Source organism: Mastomys coucha, unplaced genomic scaffold, assembly GCF_008632895.1.
Source record: "Mastomys coucha isolate ucsf_1 unplaced genomic scaffold, UCSF_Mcou_1 pScaffold4, whole genome shotgun sequence".
NCBI classification, from domain to species: Eukaryota; Metazoa; Chordata; class Mammalia; order Rodentia; family Muridae; genus Mastomys; species Mastomys coucha.
The window spans coordinates 13945452-13962736 of record NW_022196910.1 but is presented as its reverse complement, the minus strand read 5'-3'; the positions used below and the strand labels follow the sequence as shown (position 1 = coordinate 13962736).

The 17285-nt window shown below is 45.7% G+C and overlaps 1 protein-coding gene across 7 annotated transcripts in view; it reads left to right on the top strand.

Annotated features, from left to right (window-relative positions):
• Txnrd1 (thioredoxin reductase 1) overlaps window positions 1-13061 on the top strand; it is an 82767-nt gene extending 69706 nt beyond the window's left edge. For all 7 annotated transcript variants that reach the window (XM_031348943.1, XM_031348945.1, XM_031348944.1 and 4 more), the window contains 5 exons: window positions 280-436; window positions 522-629; window positions 2570-2665; window positions 5546-5680; window positions 11279-13061. In XM_031348943.1, the coding sequence (XP_031204803.1) occupies window positions 280-436; window positions 522-629; window positions 2570-2665; window positions 5546-5680; window positions 11279-11341 (559 nt within the window). In that variant the 3' untranslated portion in view covers window positions 11342-13061. The remainder of the gene's footprint in view (window positions 1-279; window positions 437-521; window positions 630-2569; window positions 2666-5545; window positions 5681-11278) is intronic.
• The last annotated feature ends 4224 nt before the right edge of the window (window positions 13062-17285 follow it).

Below are 17285 nucleotides of genomic sequence, written 5' to 3'. Positions count from 1 at the left end.
GAATTGAACTCAGGACCTCTGGAAGAGCAGTCAGTGCTCTTACCCGCTGAGCCATCTCTCCAGCCCTTAACTGACACTCTTAATCACTATGTGAGAGGAGTTTTTCTTTTGATTTTCCAATATGTTGCATACTTGATTTGATTTTTAAAGTAGTGGCCAGGATTTTTGCTAAGCATTTTGAGTCCTGTGCACTGCTTTGTTAGTAACTGGAGCATTGTTCTCCTGAAGAGGAAGAGGATGTAGTTTTACTTCACTAATAGGAGCAATTGATGGTTGCAGGACCGGAAAGATACCTGTCACGGATGAAGAGCAGACCAATGTGCCTTACATCTACGCCATCGGTGACATCCTGGAGGGGAAGCTGGAGCTGACTCCCGTAGCCATCCAGGCAGGGAGACTGCTGGCGCAGAGGCTGTACGGGGGCTCCACTGTCAAGGTGAGTTTTGCGTTGTCACCCTCTGAGACAGTGGTTTCTGTTGGCTTTTTGCCTCTCTTAATTACCTTTTCTCCATTTGACACAGTGTGACTATGACAATGTCCCAACGACTGTGTTCACTCCTTTGGAGTATGGCTGTTGTGGCCTCTCTGAAGAAAAAGCTGTGGAGAAATTTGGGGAAGAAAATATTGAAGTAAGTTCTTTTCCTCCTTTTCATGTTGCTTTTTTCAAAGAGTCAAGGTGGTTTCCAATATGCTGGAAAGTGCAATTGTAAACAGATGAATGAGCATGCCTACTGATTTTTGAATTTATCTTTTTTTTTTTTTTAAGTTTATTTATTTTTATTTTCTGTGTATGGGTGTTTTGCCTGCATATATCTCTGCACCACATGTACACTTGGAGGGCCTTTGAAGGCCAGAAGGCATCAGATAGATCTCTTGGGACAGGAGGCGTAGATGGTTGTGAGCTATCAGGTGCTCACAAAGATGGCTTCAACCATCCACAAGTAGGCAGAAGTTGCTAATGAGCTAAATGAGCTAAAGAGAAGCTGGGAATTGAACCCAGCTCTTTTTAACTGCTGAGCATTGTCTCTGGTCTGTGGTGGTCATGGTGATAATCCATTTTCCACTTCTATAATTACTATTTGAGGATAGATTGTCTATTAGAAGTATTTAGCAGCTAGATGATGTAAGAGCGCTCCAGTGCAAGCATAAGGACCAGAGTTCAGATCCCCAGCCCTGACGTAGAATGTTGGGCCTGGGTGTATCAGTGGGAGGGGCGGGCAGGGCGGATGGACAGGAAGAATGCTGGGCCTTTGCCGGCTGCTAGCATCAGTAAAGAATGGTGTGCTCTAGGATCAGGGGAATAAGGCAGAGTGACAATAGTGCCCTGTATGGTAATATATATTATGTTATACATGCAATAGTCTTCTTGGTTATCCTTATGGGACACAGACCTGCACAAATGTTACCTCTCCAGGTTGGTTGGGTTTTTTTTGTTTGTTTGTTTGTTTGTTTGTTTTGTGTATGTGTGTGCATTTTTATCTTGAGGTTACTAGTAAGCAAGTCATGTTCATACAGAGAGACTGAATTGTCTTACTTTGATTTGCTACTTCCCTTAACAACAATGACAAGTTTTGAACAACCCGATTAAGGAAGTAGGAGTCAGCTTCTCACAGATGCTGTCTATAGTGTAGCCATCTCTGGGTCATTTTACAATGTGTTACACTTTTGAATCAGATCACTGGTCTGGTTCCCCAGCTCACACCGTGGCCAGTGGTTAGAGGAGGAAACAGTCTTGTTATGTCCAAGACACATCCAACACAGCCCCTGTCTCCTGGCTCCCCTGCACCTCTCTCCTTCCTCCTGGGCTGTCCAGTAAAGTCCATGGAGGTCTCTCTCTGGAAGCAGCTGGGTGGTTGTTAGAGCTGTCCCTGACATCTCGTGGCTTTTACTTAGGGCTGTCATTCCTCTGAACCAGTTACTCCCTGCCTTCTTAATGTTAGGACTCTTTAATACAGTTTCTTATGTTGGGGGACAAGCTCTCCCCCTCCCCATAAAATTATTTCAGTACTACTTCATAACTGCAGTTTTGCTACTGTTACGAATCGTATTGTAAATGTCTGATAGTCAACTTCCGAAGGGGGTACAACCTACAGGTTAATAAACGTTGGTCTACGCTAACCAGGTGGTCTCTTTGTATTTTTTCTTTCTTTTCTTTTTCTTTTTCTGAAACATTAATGTGTCTATTATGTCACTCTGGCTGTCTTACAACTCTCTATGTAGACCAGTTTAGCCTCAAACTCAGATCCACCTGCTTATGCTTCCCAAGTGCTGGGATTAAAGGAATGTACCACTGTGCCTGGCTTGTTGTCTAGTAGAAGACAGTAATCTCGTGGCTTCTTTCTTTTTTTTTTTTTTTTTTTTTTTTTTTTTGTTGTTGTTATATTACTTAAGGTTTACTAATCATGTTTGAAATAAGCAACATTTAGTTAAAGGGATTTTGACAACAAAGATCCAAGTTATTTGCCTTTTGACCAAGTCAGTGTGTTCTGTGAACTTTATTAATGGCACTAATTATTAAAGTGCCTCCACACCTACTGCTGGACAACATTCCTGTGCTTGTGTCTTCCAGGTTTACCACAGTTTCTTTTGGCCATTGGAGTGGACAGTTCCATCCCGGGATAACAACAAATGTTACGCAAAAATAATCTGCAACCTTAAAGACAATGTAAGTGCAGCGATGGTTTTTGTGGAGATGTGTAGCTTTTGAGACAGCGCAATTTTGACCAGCGCAGTTTGAGATAGGTTAGGATTCCACTCATTGGTGTCCGAAGCCCCAGGGGCAGCATCTGAGGCAAGGGTGGTCTGGGTCTGGGCTCTCCTGCCTGTGCCTATTCATCTCTCCTGGTCCAGGGCCCTGCTGCAGGAGGTCAGAACACACCTGAGTGAAGGGAGTCAGGGGACACTTGGGGCTTCTCTGTGTTGATAAGGGGAGAGTCGTGAAGTCCTCAGCTACCTTAACAACAAAACAAAAAAACAAACCCAAACCCGGTGCTCTGCCTTGATCCTCTGCAGCTGGCCCTGAGAGAAAGCTGGTGGGAAGAGCTCAGACATGGCTGGGCTCTAGCTTGGGATGTAGTCCACTGCCACACTAGGGACCAAGCCTGAGGGCAGACTCTTCCACCTCCCAGGTATTCCAGATGCATAGTGAGAGAGATTGACAACCTCAGTGGTTTTCAAACGTTTTTGACTTTTACCACACAGTAAGAAACACATTTTATATTATATCCCAGAACACATGTGCATACACACATACTCTCTTTCGATATTGCACCAGAACCTGAATTTTTTTCAACATATTTAGCATTTAACCTTAAAAAAAATCCCTTCAGGCCGGGCGGTGGTGGCGCATGCCTTTAATCCCAGCACTTGGGAGGCAGAGGCAGGCGGATTTCTGAGTTCGAGGCCAGCCTGGTCTACAGAGTGAGTTCCAGGACAGTCAGGGCTACACAGAGAAACCCTGTCTCGAAAAAACCGAAAAAAAAAATCCCTTCAGGAAAAATATGAATAAAGCCAAAACCTTAATGTCAAACACGCAAGGAACTTGGTTAAATTATTAAAATAATCTCAGGGTTTGTCTGTAATGACATACTTTGTTTAAAAACTACTGTTTTAGATGAGACAGATTATTTTTTTTAAGAATCCAGAAAGTTTCAGGACATTGCCTTGGATACAGAAGTCATCACTGAGCCAGATGTTTAGTTAATGAATAGACAAGTATGACCCCTAATGAACTATGCACTGACATAAGGACCAATTATGTGTCACTTTCTCTGTCTCTTTAGACATAAGTTTTATTAAAGTATGATGTGTCTAAGTGTCATCTGACTTCATAGTAACTGAGTGTCCTTGGTTTTAAACAGAGCTTAGTGCTCTTACGTATGAAACTTGTAAATACACGCTCACACAGAAGTGCTTACTGCTCACCACTCAGGTCAGTCAGCACCAGTCTATAAGAGATCAGCAGTGCACATACGGTTCACAGTGACTCTGGTCCCTGCGCTCTACAGGATCTCCATTAGTCTGTGCTGAGATAGCGCGGCAGTGACTACTGATAATTCCTATCTGCTCGTTCTGCCCATTCTGTGGCTGAGGAAACTGATTGCCACACTAGTCATTTACCTAGCAGAGCTATTAGATCCCAGCCCATGTCGCAGCCATGCCAATGACAAGCACTCCCTGCCTGTATGCTTTTTACTGTCTTATGTTTTTATTCCTTCTTACCTCTTTGGAAGTTGGTGTCTCTCTCAATTGTTCATGGCTTTTGCTTGCTGTGTATCTACCTATATATAAACATTACACAGTGCTTTGTGACTTAATTAAAGGAGTCATCCTTGGTAAATGGAAGCAGGCACCTTTTACTTTTAATGTCACTTTTTCAGAGGATGGGGATATAGCTCAACGGTAGAGGACTTGTTTAGTGTGCTGACAGCCCTGGGTTCAATCCCTGGCACTGCACAAATAAAACCCTGATTAGATTTCTTATGTTCTCCTACATTGTGATATGCAAAGCTAGTATATTTTCAATGACTTTAGGTATATAGCATATGGGTGTACATTATTCCCACCCCAAACTCCCAGTTGTCTGATATAGATTATATAACAAGACTGACAGCAAAGATGTCTTCGACTATTTCTAAATATTAACACACAGCTCATTTTTTTTTAAATAGTTTTTTACTTTTATTTCATGTGCATTGATGTTTTGCCTGCATATATGTCTGTGTGAGTGTCAGATTCTTTGACACTGAAGCTACAGCAAGTTGTGAGCTGCCATCTGGCTGCTGGGAATTGAACCTGGGCCTCTGGAAGAGCAGCCATCCATTGAGCCATCTCTCCAGCCCAGAGGTTCCAGTTTCACACAACTTTTTTTTTTTAATGGTTTTTATTTATCCTTTGACTGTTTCTAACGTAGCCTCTGCAGGTTGGCTTGCATCCCATGACCTGTGTTGCTTCATTTATTCCAAGCAGAGTGACTGGTCTAGTCTGTCAGCTATAAAAACACACCTACGGAACCGTGACATGAAACAGTCAAGTGCACGAGACTTCTCTTCTTGGCAGAGATAATCTGGGCTTGGGATTTAGATTTTTCTCTACAACCAGTAATTCCCACACAGGTATTTCAGTTTCTGGGCACTTCCCATCTGTGCCTGTGAAAGGGTCTGAGTTGCTCTAACTGTGCCCAGAATGTCAGCTAAATGATCTTGAAAGTTGAGTGACTTCCCTTAAGCCTTAGTCACCACAGAAAATGGTCAGGCTCTGACAGAACCTGAGAGATTGCCCTGTGCTAGCCTTGTCAGGAATAGCTATGCTACTAAGGAGCTGCAGGCACTACACTTTTCCTCGTTTGTGTGTTCTCCGGCTTGATGTTCTCATGTCCCTGTACCTGCCTGACGCGAGTCATCACCTCTGCAGCACACAGTGGGGTTTCAACAGTGCGAGGCAGCCATTTCCATCAGAGGCTTCTTAGAACAGTCTGGAAGTACCAGGGCTGTAGGGAGGGAAGGGAGAGACCAGCTTACCCAAGTTCCTCTATTTCACATCTTAGGAACGAGTGGTGGGCTTCCACGTGCTGGGTCCAAATGCTGGAGAGGTGACGCAGGGCTTTGCAGCTGCGCTCAAGTGTGGGCTGACCAAGCAGCAGCTGGACAGCACCATTGGAATCCACCCAGTCTGTGCAGAGGTGAGTCACGGGCACTTCCCAGCTCCACTGAGAAAGGCCTCTTTTACTTCCAGACATGTCCTAAAGTATTTCTGTGGTGAGTGTTTACCTTCTACGTTAGTGGTTTGGGAAAGCCTCAAGGCTGGTTATGGGGTCTGTCTCTTGAGCTGTGGGCATCCAAGAATGATCCTGGAAAGTGATGCTTCTAAAGCACTGAGCAAAGGATAATGAAACTGGAAAGGGCCTGGTCCGGGCCTCTGGATACCAGTGTCAGTGCTCGCTGTCAGGATCATCCAGGCTTGAGTACTGTTACCAGAGAGAGATCTAAGCCTAGAGTGACATGGAAGGACTCGGGGGGGTGGGTTAATAATGGCAGCTTTTATCTGTGTGCCATAGCCACGTGTTGTGTTTGTGTGAGTGCATGTAGGAGGTATGTGTACATGTATGTGTGTATGTGCATGTGCATGTGCGCCCCCCCGCCCCCCCGCACATGTTCTTACTGGAGCCTTGATTGTGTAGGCACATAAGAGATGTGTGTGTGTGCATTCTTACTGGATCCTATTCTGCTGCTCATAACTGGTTGGTTTCTGTTTCCAGTTGTGTTATACAATTGACCTCTTGGTTAAACATGTCAGCTTTCAGAAGACACAGAAAGGAAGTGGGGGCTGAGGAAATGGTTCAATGGATAAAGTGTTTTTTTCACAAAAGAGGACCAAGCACTCTGGTGTGGTAGCATGCCTCTGTAACTCCAGTATGGGTTGGGGTGAGGGGTGGGAGAGGGATTGGGGGGCATACGTCAAAGGTCAGAGAATGAAGATAGATGGACCCTGGAAGCAGGTTTAGTGAGAGACTCAAAATGTAAGATAGAAATCAACAGAAGAAAACATTTCAAGTTTCATGACTCTGGCCATGAGTGCATGGATGTGCATGCACACGAACACACACACACACAGACACACATGAGAGGCTTGAATATGAGATGGTAGAGTACTTGCCTCAGCATGCATAAAGCCGTGGGTTTAATCCCAGTGCTACATAAACTGGGCATGGTAGCAGACACCTGCAATCCTAGCACAGAGGTGGAGGCAGGAGGATCAGGAGTTCAGAGTCCTTCTCAGCTCCAGTGTGAATCTGTGCATGGCATAGGCTACAGACCCATATTTTATTTATTTATTTTATGTATATAAGTACACTATAGTTATCTTCAGACAACCAGAAGAGGGCATCAGATCCCATTATAGATGGTTGTAAGCCACCATGTGGCTGCTGGGATTTGAACTCAGTACCTCTGGAAGAGCAGTCAGTGCTCTTAACCACTGAGCTATCTCTTCAGCCCCTAGACCCATATTTTAAACAAATAAAACCACAGCCATGGGGAAGCACTGCGCTTCTGTGTGCTTTGCATTTCTGCCATTAGGAATGGTGTCCTCCTCCAGATTGACATGTGCTAAACTGATCGGAAACATAAACTACTAACCCGGTTCTCCAGCCAGGCACGGCAGAGGTAGTGGAGCATGAGTCACTAGAAACTGCTGGGTTTGACATTTAAAAATGTCAAAATAAAAATTTTTATTTTAAAAAATGTTGAAATCTACATTAATACTATTATTTATCTTTAATTTACTTATTGAGACAGGGTTTCTTTGTGTGGCCTTGGCTGTCTGTCCTAGAACTTCCTTTCTCAATCAGACTGACCTCAGACGCAGAGATCCGCCTGCCTCTGTCTCCTGCTTCTCGGGTGCAGGGGGTAAAGGCAGGTACACCATACCCTGCTTAGATTCGTCATCTTAGGCTGTATCAGTTTTTCAGTACAGTGCTACAGATTGTCTGCGTGGGAAAGGTGCCAATGATTTTTTTTTTTAAGAGTATTTTAACAGTATCACAAACAGACTTAATGTGAGAAAACAGAAATTAGGCTGGCGAGATGCCTCAGCAGTTAAGAATTTACACAAACCCTTTTGTGGAGAACTAGAGGTCAGTCCCCAGCACACATTGGGGTTCACAGCCCTCAGTAACTCCCGGTAGCTCCAGGGGAGCTTAGGTGCCTGTACACACTTGGCATTTGGCCACATATACACATAAGTAATTTTTTTAAAAAAAGATGTATTTATTTATTATAAGTACACAGAAGAAGGTATCAGATTTCATTACAGGTGGTTGTGAGCTGCCATGTGGTTGCTGGGATTTGAACTCACGACCTTCGGAAGAGCAGTCAGTGCTCTTACCCACTGAGCCATTTCATCAGCCCCACATAAATAATTTTAAGGTCATAAAAATAAATATTAAAATTTTCTTAAAAAGAAACAACAGAAATATCTATCCTTCCCATTCTGGCCACACTTTCCCCACTTCTAGTGTCTCTACCTCAGCTGCTTGGAAATGTCTCCAGACTGCTTCAGTCCTACTGTGGGAAGGGAACTGGGGGGAACACAGGTATAGTGGAGACACTGAAGACAAACTTGAGTCGATGTTGGTAAGACCTCTGACTGACTGGCTACACGAGGCCCTACTGTATACGCCAGGCACTGTGTTCTCCTTGCGTCATCTTCTCCGTTTTCTTTCCTGAGGAACCTAGGGGCAGCATCTCCTGGTGACAGACAAGGCGTTGAGGACAAATTGCAAGGACCTTGGCCCTTGTTTTCCTAGCCTGAGTCGTGATCTTATTCAGCAACTGCCTTTCAGTGAAGCCTGGCATGTCTTAGCTTCTCAGCTTGGCTTGTGGCAAAGTTAGCTAAGCTAGGAACAGGAGGGCCACTCCCTCAGGCTGGCTTTGTTGTTAGGAAGGGTCAGAAACTTGAGCCTTTTGACAGTTGTAGTTAACAGAAAACTGGTGACTAATTTACATACCTTTTAAATTCTCATGAATTTTATTGAATTTCACAAATGTCAGTCCATTGATGGATTAGAAATAATTGTAAATTAGGAACTGGTCCTGGGCTTCGGGAAGTGTTCCCACGGCCTTGGCAGCCAGGACATCTGTTGCCCTGAGGCAGAGCACAGGATGAATTCTTCCTGCTGCTGCATAGAGGAACTCAAGAAACAGCATCGTCCATTGTCCGCCTCACAGGAGTGATTATCACAGAAAGGGCAGACTCTCCAGCTGTAAGGTCATCTTTAGGCAGTGCAACTCCCCTCTGGAGTTTCTGTAGGAAGCTATCCTCTTGTTCTGGCCTGGAGGATTGGTGATACTCAGGGTGGTTCCAGCTAATCAACTTCACAGGTGAGGGGAAAAAGCTAACACAGAAAGAGCATCCAAAGAGATCCCTTCAAAATGTCTAATGTCTTAAGGCACAGACTACATCCTGGTAGGAGAAGGAAATTGGGGATCCCAAGCTGAGCCCGGCTTGAACTGCACAGAGAGACCTTGTCTCCAGAAAACAGAACAAAGCCTGCCTTAAAATGCATCAAGAGCTTCTGTTCTGTTTTTCAACGTTCAGTATATTTCCATTCTAAAGAGAGGGTAGGAACCTTGTGGGCACTGCTGATCCTGGGGCAAGACTGGAAGGCCCTGGGCAGAAGCCCTCAGCAGCACTCGAGCCCTGTCCCTGTCCTGTGTTCCGTCTGCTGCCCTCCAAGGTCTCTGTTTACAGATAAATATTTTTTACAAACATTCTAAAGCAGGGGTACAAGACTGAAGTCTGTAAAATCAACCCTTCCATCTTTTCACTGGTCTGGCATCAGCCATGGCTCAGCTTCCTCCTTTCAATAGGGAGCCACCAGTGCAAAACATAGATAACACCTTTTTTTTTCTTTTTCTTTTCCTTTTTTAAATTCTCTCACTTTTTTATGGGCTAGTCCTTATCTAAACCTCTTTCTAAATCTTTCTAAACCCCAAGAAACAAAACAAAACTTGCAGGGTTCAGGAGCCAAGAGTCTGTTTAAATACACGCTCTTGCTCATTCCTTTTCTTCCATTATAAACACCGAGAAGAGCTTGTTGGATGGTGTCTTCAGTTGTACACACTACTGCTATCCTGACAGCTATTTTCAGTGTCCTACATTGTCGTGCCCCACCCCCCACCCCCATAACACCCGTCTTTTTTTAAACAGAGGAATTGTGTTCATTTTCAGAAACAGTTGGGCTGGCTCATGGGTGTTAGCGTTGACTGTTGGAGTGCTAATGAGCCTGGTGGGATTGGGTGGGAATGTGCCTTTCTGTGCAGTTACAGAAGGGATGAGTACTTCAGGGGTTCTATATCCTTACTAGCAGAGATGAACTCCCAATTATAGTCCCTTGCTTTTGAATGTGAATAAGTCATCTTTTAAGATTTGGCCCATAAGTACTCAGGTCTAGGTATTTGCAATGCTACTGCTGTGTTGTTCAGGAAAAGCCCATGTCTACTCAAGGCTAAATCCCCTTTTATTCAAAGGATGCTTGCTTCATTCCAGTTGCCCTGGTCAATGTGCATCAAGATGGCCTTGATTTCTTGCTCTTGTCTTCTTGTATTACATATTGGTGTTCATCTGCAAACACTGGTTTCTTGGAAGACTAAGACAGAAGGAAAAATTGCCATGAGCTTGAAATCAGTCTGGGCTCCAGAGTCAGATCCTGTCTCAAATAAATAGACAAATAAATAAGTTAGTGTTCTTAGAAACCAATACTTTTTTTTTTTTTTTGATAACCAGTGAAGATATATTATTTGGTGTTTAAAAAAGTTTGTTTCAGAGTGTCAGCAGAGATCTATGCAGTCTGTACCGGCTTCCACTGGCACCCTCCCACATACACTGTGGCCTTTGGTTAAGGAAACTCCGCTAGCAGGGCAGGTGGAGCGTCCTGGAAATGGTGTGAAGGTCCCCAGGCCCATGCTGACATTTGATCTACTTAGAGGATGGAAACAGTTCACTGTTGCTAGATGTATGACCTTTGTGATAAAGTCATTAGGGAATGGCCTGGTGAGCGAACTCTGGGAAAGCTGGGAGGAGTTCAATAGCAGCCATGCTCTGTAGTAAAGTGTCACCGGAGGAGGAGGAGGAGGGGTGTGCTGGGCTGTTCTGTGTGTGGCTCTGAGATTGCACACATCCTGTGTCCTCAAAGAGCTGCTGACAAGATCAGCCCTGAGGATCCGATAGCAGAAAGCTAAGGTGGCCAGCAGAGCTTTCTGGCCATTGTCATGTTGTCAGGGTGGGGCAGCCTGTGAGGTGACCATGGTCTGCAGGGTCTCACTGCATCCCAGCTGTGACCAGATAGCCTCAGAACAGAACAGCGGCACGGGAGCCCTGTTGGAAACCAAGGGGAAAGGGGGTGTGAGACCAACAAGAAACACTACAGAACAAGGTAGTCAGTCGGTCCCCCAACTTCCCCATAGTACAGCAGGCATCCCTTCCGTGGGCCTCAGTCTGGGTGAGTTGGGTTAGCTTCTAGTGTGTAAGGATAAGGGTTGAGAGTGCCTCCAACCACCAGATGTTTGCACACATAGGACCCAGCTCATTTTAATGCAGCTCGTCTTCTTATCCTCTGAAGAACTAGAGGACTTTGGTCATACTACTTTGGTCATACTACTTGGTTTCTGTTTTTTTTTTTACATGTCACCTAAGTCATTTTAATGCGTGTGACGCCACTGTCGGTGAACTTGTTTGCTCAGGAGGTTGACGTGCTCTGCCTTCTTCCTCTTTCTTGCAGATATTCACAACGTTGTCGGTGACTAAGCGTTCTGGGGGAGACATCCTCCAGTCTGGCTGCTGAGGTTAAGCCCCAGTGTAGATGCTGTTGCCAAGGCTACAGACCATCGCCTTGCCTCCTTGCCCACGCCCAGGTGAAGTTCAGGAAGGCTCTTGGGTCCTTGGCGCCAATTCAAGGTGCTGTCCTAAGGCCACCAGGTCCCTGGGAGCTTGTGGGTAGGAGGATGGCAGGTCGAAGGAGGCTGCAGCATCGCACTGGGGTCACCATGACAGACTCAGACTGACATTTGGCAGAGCATCCCAGGGATGCGTCCATGAAGTCACTAGCCTCAAGCCTGAGTGGTGGGCAGTGACAGAAGAGCTGCCGGATCTGTTGAGTCGACCTTTCCCCGTAGATTGCCTTAGTCTCACTTTCAAGCTGTCTCGTGTCAATTCTGTTTTTCTTTTTTCCTCCATGGGGTTAATGATACTAGAGATAGGGAATGTTAGCAATCAGTTTTTGTCATGGCTGGACTATCCACATCAGTCTTTACTGTGTGGAAGGGGGTGAAATGGCTTATGAGAGCCAAACCAATTTATCCTGAGAAAGACGAACTACCCTGTGACTAAAATACACTGTTTGCTTTTACTAACCTGTGTAGCATTGTCTCCTTTAATAAGTCATGTCCAAAATGAGAAAAGCCATGGTCCACTTTTGCAAGTTTCCTGCAGTGTGCGTCACTGCCGCTGCTTAGCAAGGGAGGTGGCGACTTGGCTAATCTACTTGAACTCCATTGCATGGCTCTTGGGTAGCATAGAGCATCGCAGCCTCCAGGCTGACCAGCAGTAAATGTCTCTCCTGGTACAATTATCGTCTGTTGGTCTAAGTGGACTGAGATGGTTCTCAGTGGAGAATGCTTAATTTGCTTTAAACGTCTTGTTTTTGTGAGGTGGATTTAGGTTTAAGCTTGCGTCCCATAAGAACTACATTCGCAGACAAGTAGCTCTTTCTCCACACAGCACATACATCTTCTGAGGTAATTACTTTCATAAGGAAGCTGTTCATAACATAAGTTATTATTATTATTGAACACAGGTGGATGTGAAGGATTTTTCATTGAAAAACCAAATGGTTTTTCTTTTTTCTGTTCAGTAAGCCCACAGGAACTCTTGACAGGACAGCCAGTGCTCTGCCGGCATTGCTGCTGGGGCTTTTACGGTATAGTGTATAGCTCCTAGGCTGTGTGCCCATGAACACACTGGCTGACGACTATGCAGACAGATTTCCCACCCCACACAGCCATTAGGCCACCCACCCTGGCCCTGTAGCTCCTTTTCTTGTCCTCCCCTCTGTCCATCTCCACCTACAGTACTGAGTGGCATCTCAGTACCCTGAGGTGGCCCCAAAGGGAACGGGTTTGTCTGTGTCCAGCCAGCAGCACCTACCCTGCCCCACGAGGCTCCCTCACATCCACCCCGTCCATGTGTTGAAGACAGAGGGAAGAGAAAGGACATGGGAACCAAGGGAGTTGACTGTTCAGTTTTATTTATTTATTTTTTAAAGTTTTGTCTCTCAAGTCTGCCAGTCTCTAAGATCAGAAAAACAGACAGTGTAGGGTAACTGCCTAATCATGTGACTCTTAGTGGAATGAAATGTTCTGCCCCCACAAGAAGGAGTATACTTCATTGTTTATATTCTGTAATCGCACAATGTACTGTAATGCAAATTCTAATTCCATGTATTTTTATTACAATTTTTCTGGAAAAAAATGTGAACCAATAAAAGGTGTTGATGCACACGTGTGCCTTCTGACTGAGTGGTGCTCTGGGCTCCTTTGACACTGCAGAGGGCTTAGTCACGCCCTTGGCTTTGTATTGAAGGCTGAAATCTGTGTAAGTACCATACCTCTGTGGTACCATGCTATTATCTGGGCAACATCAGCTGAGGGTATCCTTACAGGCTGGTGCTCTTCAGTTCTGACCGGTCCATCTACTCTGGTCTTCCAGGTAAACCATCCACACCATAAAGTCACATTTTGAGTGTCCCAGCAGCATATACATGGAGAGCTGGTGCATCTTGCTCCAAGTGGCTGCGTGGGTGTGCAGCCTTCCTGTCCGCCCACCTAATATTTTCCCAGCCCCTGGAAATGCAATCTCTGTGATTTTAGTGTGTGTACAGCAGTGCTGACATCACAGACCCTTTGCTCGTACTGTGCCGTAGTAGCATCAGTCATTAAGAAGAAGCCCCACTCTGTTAGTTCTTAGCAAGTGTCTGACCAATATGCATTTGCATTTTACCCTGAGCAACTGCAGGCCGCCATCAGTAACAACTCCATAAAAGCCCCTGAAGCACATGGCCAGGCACAGGACCCGACACACCAGCTGGCTTATCCTCACAGTGCAGATCACTTGATCCTCAGCCTCGTAACAGGAGGTGGAAGTCACTTTTTTCAAGATTTTAGCCAGTTTTTGGTATACCAAGTCTGGCCAGAGCCAGGTCTGTGGCACCAAAACCCTGCCTCAGTTTCCTTAATAACTATGTCTCTCTTTGACAGACAGGTGCAACTTTAATTTTTTTAATCTTTTTTTTTTTTTTTTTTTTTTTTTTTTTTTTTTTTGGTTTTTGAGACAGGGTTTCTCTGTGTAGCCCTGGCTGTCATGGAACTCGCTCTGTAGACCAGGCTGGCCTCAAACTCAGAAATCTGCCTGCTTCTGCCTCCCAAGTGCTGGGATTAAAGGCGTGTACCACCACTGCCCGGTTTTAATCCTTATTTTTAATGATGGTTCTTAAGCGCATTAACTTCCCTTTTAGCCTATCACCCACAATAGGTAGTGGGAAAGAAAGGATACAGGGGATGTGGACCTATTTAGAAAGGTTCTTTGGAGCAATGCCTGTCAGTGTTGTCTGGAAATCAGCAGTTCTGTTCACAGGTCAGCAACGGCAGCTTGATCCACTCGCAAACACTTCACACACACGGATACACCAGCTGTCCAGTCCAATAGTCAGGATAGCAAACAGGAATCAGCAGCGGTGGCATGGTGTAGCAGAGTCAGCCAGTTCTCAGCCTTGGCATGAGTCAGCAGGAAGGACCAGGAGGGATGCTAGAAGACTCAAGACCTACAGCTAGAATTGCACAGCTAGCTATACCAACAGGCCAAGCTCACTCTCCCCATTACTATTTGCCAAGTCCTATTTATACCCTCTAAAACATCACGTGTCCTCCACGGGCCTTGCTTGAGCCGGTCTGTCTGTCTCAGCTGACCATCACTCTGACAATCAGCCCGAGGCTGCCGAAGCAGCCAGAAACTGCAGCACACCACCAGAAGATATTTTGGTATGTTTCTCTCTATGGAGTCCTGACAAATGCAGCTCCACTACACAATGTAAGGCAGACCAATACATGGGTGTTGTTAGCAAAGAATCCTTGATCGTGTGTCCTTTCACGTGCTTGCTTTAGCAGGCCATGTTTTTCTCCTGTGTCTGCTTCTGTGACACGTTCCTTCACGAGTCGCTATAGTCTTTTACACTCTGTCATGTGTTTGCCCCAGCAAAACACCATCCAACAGACTTTCCAAAGAACCCACGTTTCCACTCATCTTTGAGTGGCGGTGCTGTGAAGGAGGGAAGCAGCCTGAGAGGGCGGAGCCCCATGTGAGGTACTGGTGCACAGGGAGTGCTCACTGCTGCCTGGGAGTGTGTGGCTGAGAGTCACACTTCCGTCCGTCTCACCCCAGGGCCTACCATGGGTGTCTTAGTTTAGGTTTTGTTGCTTTAAAGAGACACCATGACCAATTAAATTCTTTTTTTTTTTTTTTTTTTGGTTTTTCGAAACAGGGTTTCTCTGTGTAGCCCTGGCTGCCCTGGGACTCACTCTGTAGACCAGGCTGGCCTCGAACTCAGAAATCTGCCTGCCTCTGCCTCCTGAGTGCTGGGATTAAAGGCGTGCATCACCACTACCCAGCTCCAATTAAATTCTTATAAAGGAAAACATTTAATTAGGGATGGCTTATGGTTTCTGAGGTTCAGTTCATTATCATGGCGGGGAACAGCCGTATACTGGCAGGCATGGTGCTGGAAAGGTTGAGAGTTCTCTACATCTTGATCCAAAAACAGCAAAAGGAGACCGACTGGTTGTAGCTTGAGCATAGGAAATCTCAAAACCTACCTCTACAGTGACATACTTCCACGAAACAAGGCCACACCTCCAATAGTGCCTCCCAGTCCTTATGAGCCTAGGGGGTCATTTTCATTCAAACCACCACACGGGGGGGTCACCTGGGGAGAGAAAGGACCATTGAGGAACTGTCCAGAATAGACTGGCCTGTGGGTCTGTCAGTGGGTCAGTGCCGGGACAAATGATTGATGTCTGATGGCCCAGCCCACTGTGGGTGGTGCCATCCCTGGGCTGGTAGCTCTTGAGCCAGATAGAGTATGGAAGTCAATAAGCAGCATTCCTCTAGGGTGCTGGTTCTCAGCCTTCCTAAGGCTGCAACCCTGTAACATAGTTAGTTCCTCATGTTGTGGTGGTCACCAGCCATAGAGTTACATTGTTGCTACTTCATAATGTAATTCTGCTACTGTTATGAATCATAGTGCAAATGTCTGATATGGGTCTCTCAACCCACAGGTTGGGAACCACCCACCGCTCTATGGTCTCTGCTTCAGTTCCTGACTGTAGGCCCCTGTGCTGACTTCTCTCAGTAACAGACTGTTACCTGGAAGTGTGAGTTGAAGTAAACCTTTCCTCCCCAAGTTAGTTTTAGTCAGCATTTTATCATAGCAACAAAAGAGCAAACCAGGGCAGTAACTGCCGGGCAGCCAGCTTCGGGCACATTGCGTTTCTGCCTCATTCCTGATCTAGGCAGCCTAGGTTTGAACCCTAGCTCCCCGCCTACAGGTGGATTGCCGCTGATGGAGACTCTTCTTAATGTCATTGCACCTCATCTGTAAAATGTGAGCTCCTACTTTGCAAGCTGCCAGACAGATCCACCTTTTGTTCAGTAATGAGCTGGAAGCTGAAAGACTAAAGTGTTGTAGCAGGGTCCCCACTCTTACCCTCTCCTCCACGAGGGCCTTTCATAGATGCTTGAATTCACCCATGCTCCCCACCAAACAACTCTCTCGTAGGAATTTTACACTTTCTTTGGATTGAAAAAGCATGCTGTGACATATTGTAGATTGTAATGCTCTTTTCCCTTGTTTCCATGACAACTGCCCCTTTCCGACTTCCCTGTATCTCTTGCTGATTTATATCGCCTACATCAATCCTTCCAACATCCTTTCACATTCTTTATTCTGATCATATTGCGTAACAACCCAATACGTGCTTCTGTGTGCCTACTCCTTTAATCTTTAGAGGGTCCGGGAAGGCTCAGCAGGATCTGCCAGCGACAAAGAGAAAAAGTGGGTATCAGAGGATTCTTAGTCACCCATGAGCATTATTAGTGTTGCTAAGATAGTGACAACTGGGTCGTCCCAACCACTAAGTACTACGAACAAAAGCCTAGCATTTGCCAAAACTTTAATTTTTTTTAAAAAAATGCTTCAGAAGGTGAAGGCAGAAAACTGACATTAAGAAGCACAATGTCCTGCTTTTTCAATGTCTACATACTAGGATCTCAGCCTTGAGCCAGTTGGATCTGGTTCCTGTAAACCTGAAGATGATGAGCTCCTTTTACTGTGGGCAGTGTTCTGGGTGCTGGAAGACAAGTTCAGAAATAGAAATGTGCAGGAGAGTGAACACTTTCACGTAGGCCCGAGAGGCCATGGAGAGAAGCATTATGCATGGGAACCAGGAGGCGCTCAGTCACACACTGGAGCTCACTGGGCGGCATGTATGTGGCACAGGTGACTCCTGAGCCTGAGATGGCCTGCCCCCTGGTGTCTGCCCTAGAAACAGCATGTTCGCTCCTACCAGACTGCCACAGTGTTTTATAAAGACAGACACTTGAATGAGCAGGGACCCAGAGCCACTAGTCCATGACTGGATGACTTGTTAGTGAGGACTGAGCCCTCACCCCCCCCCCCC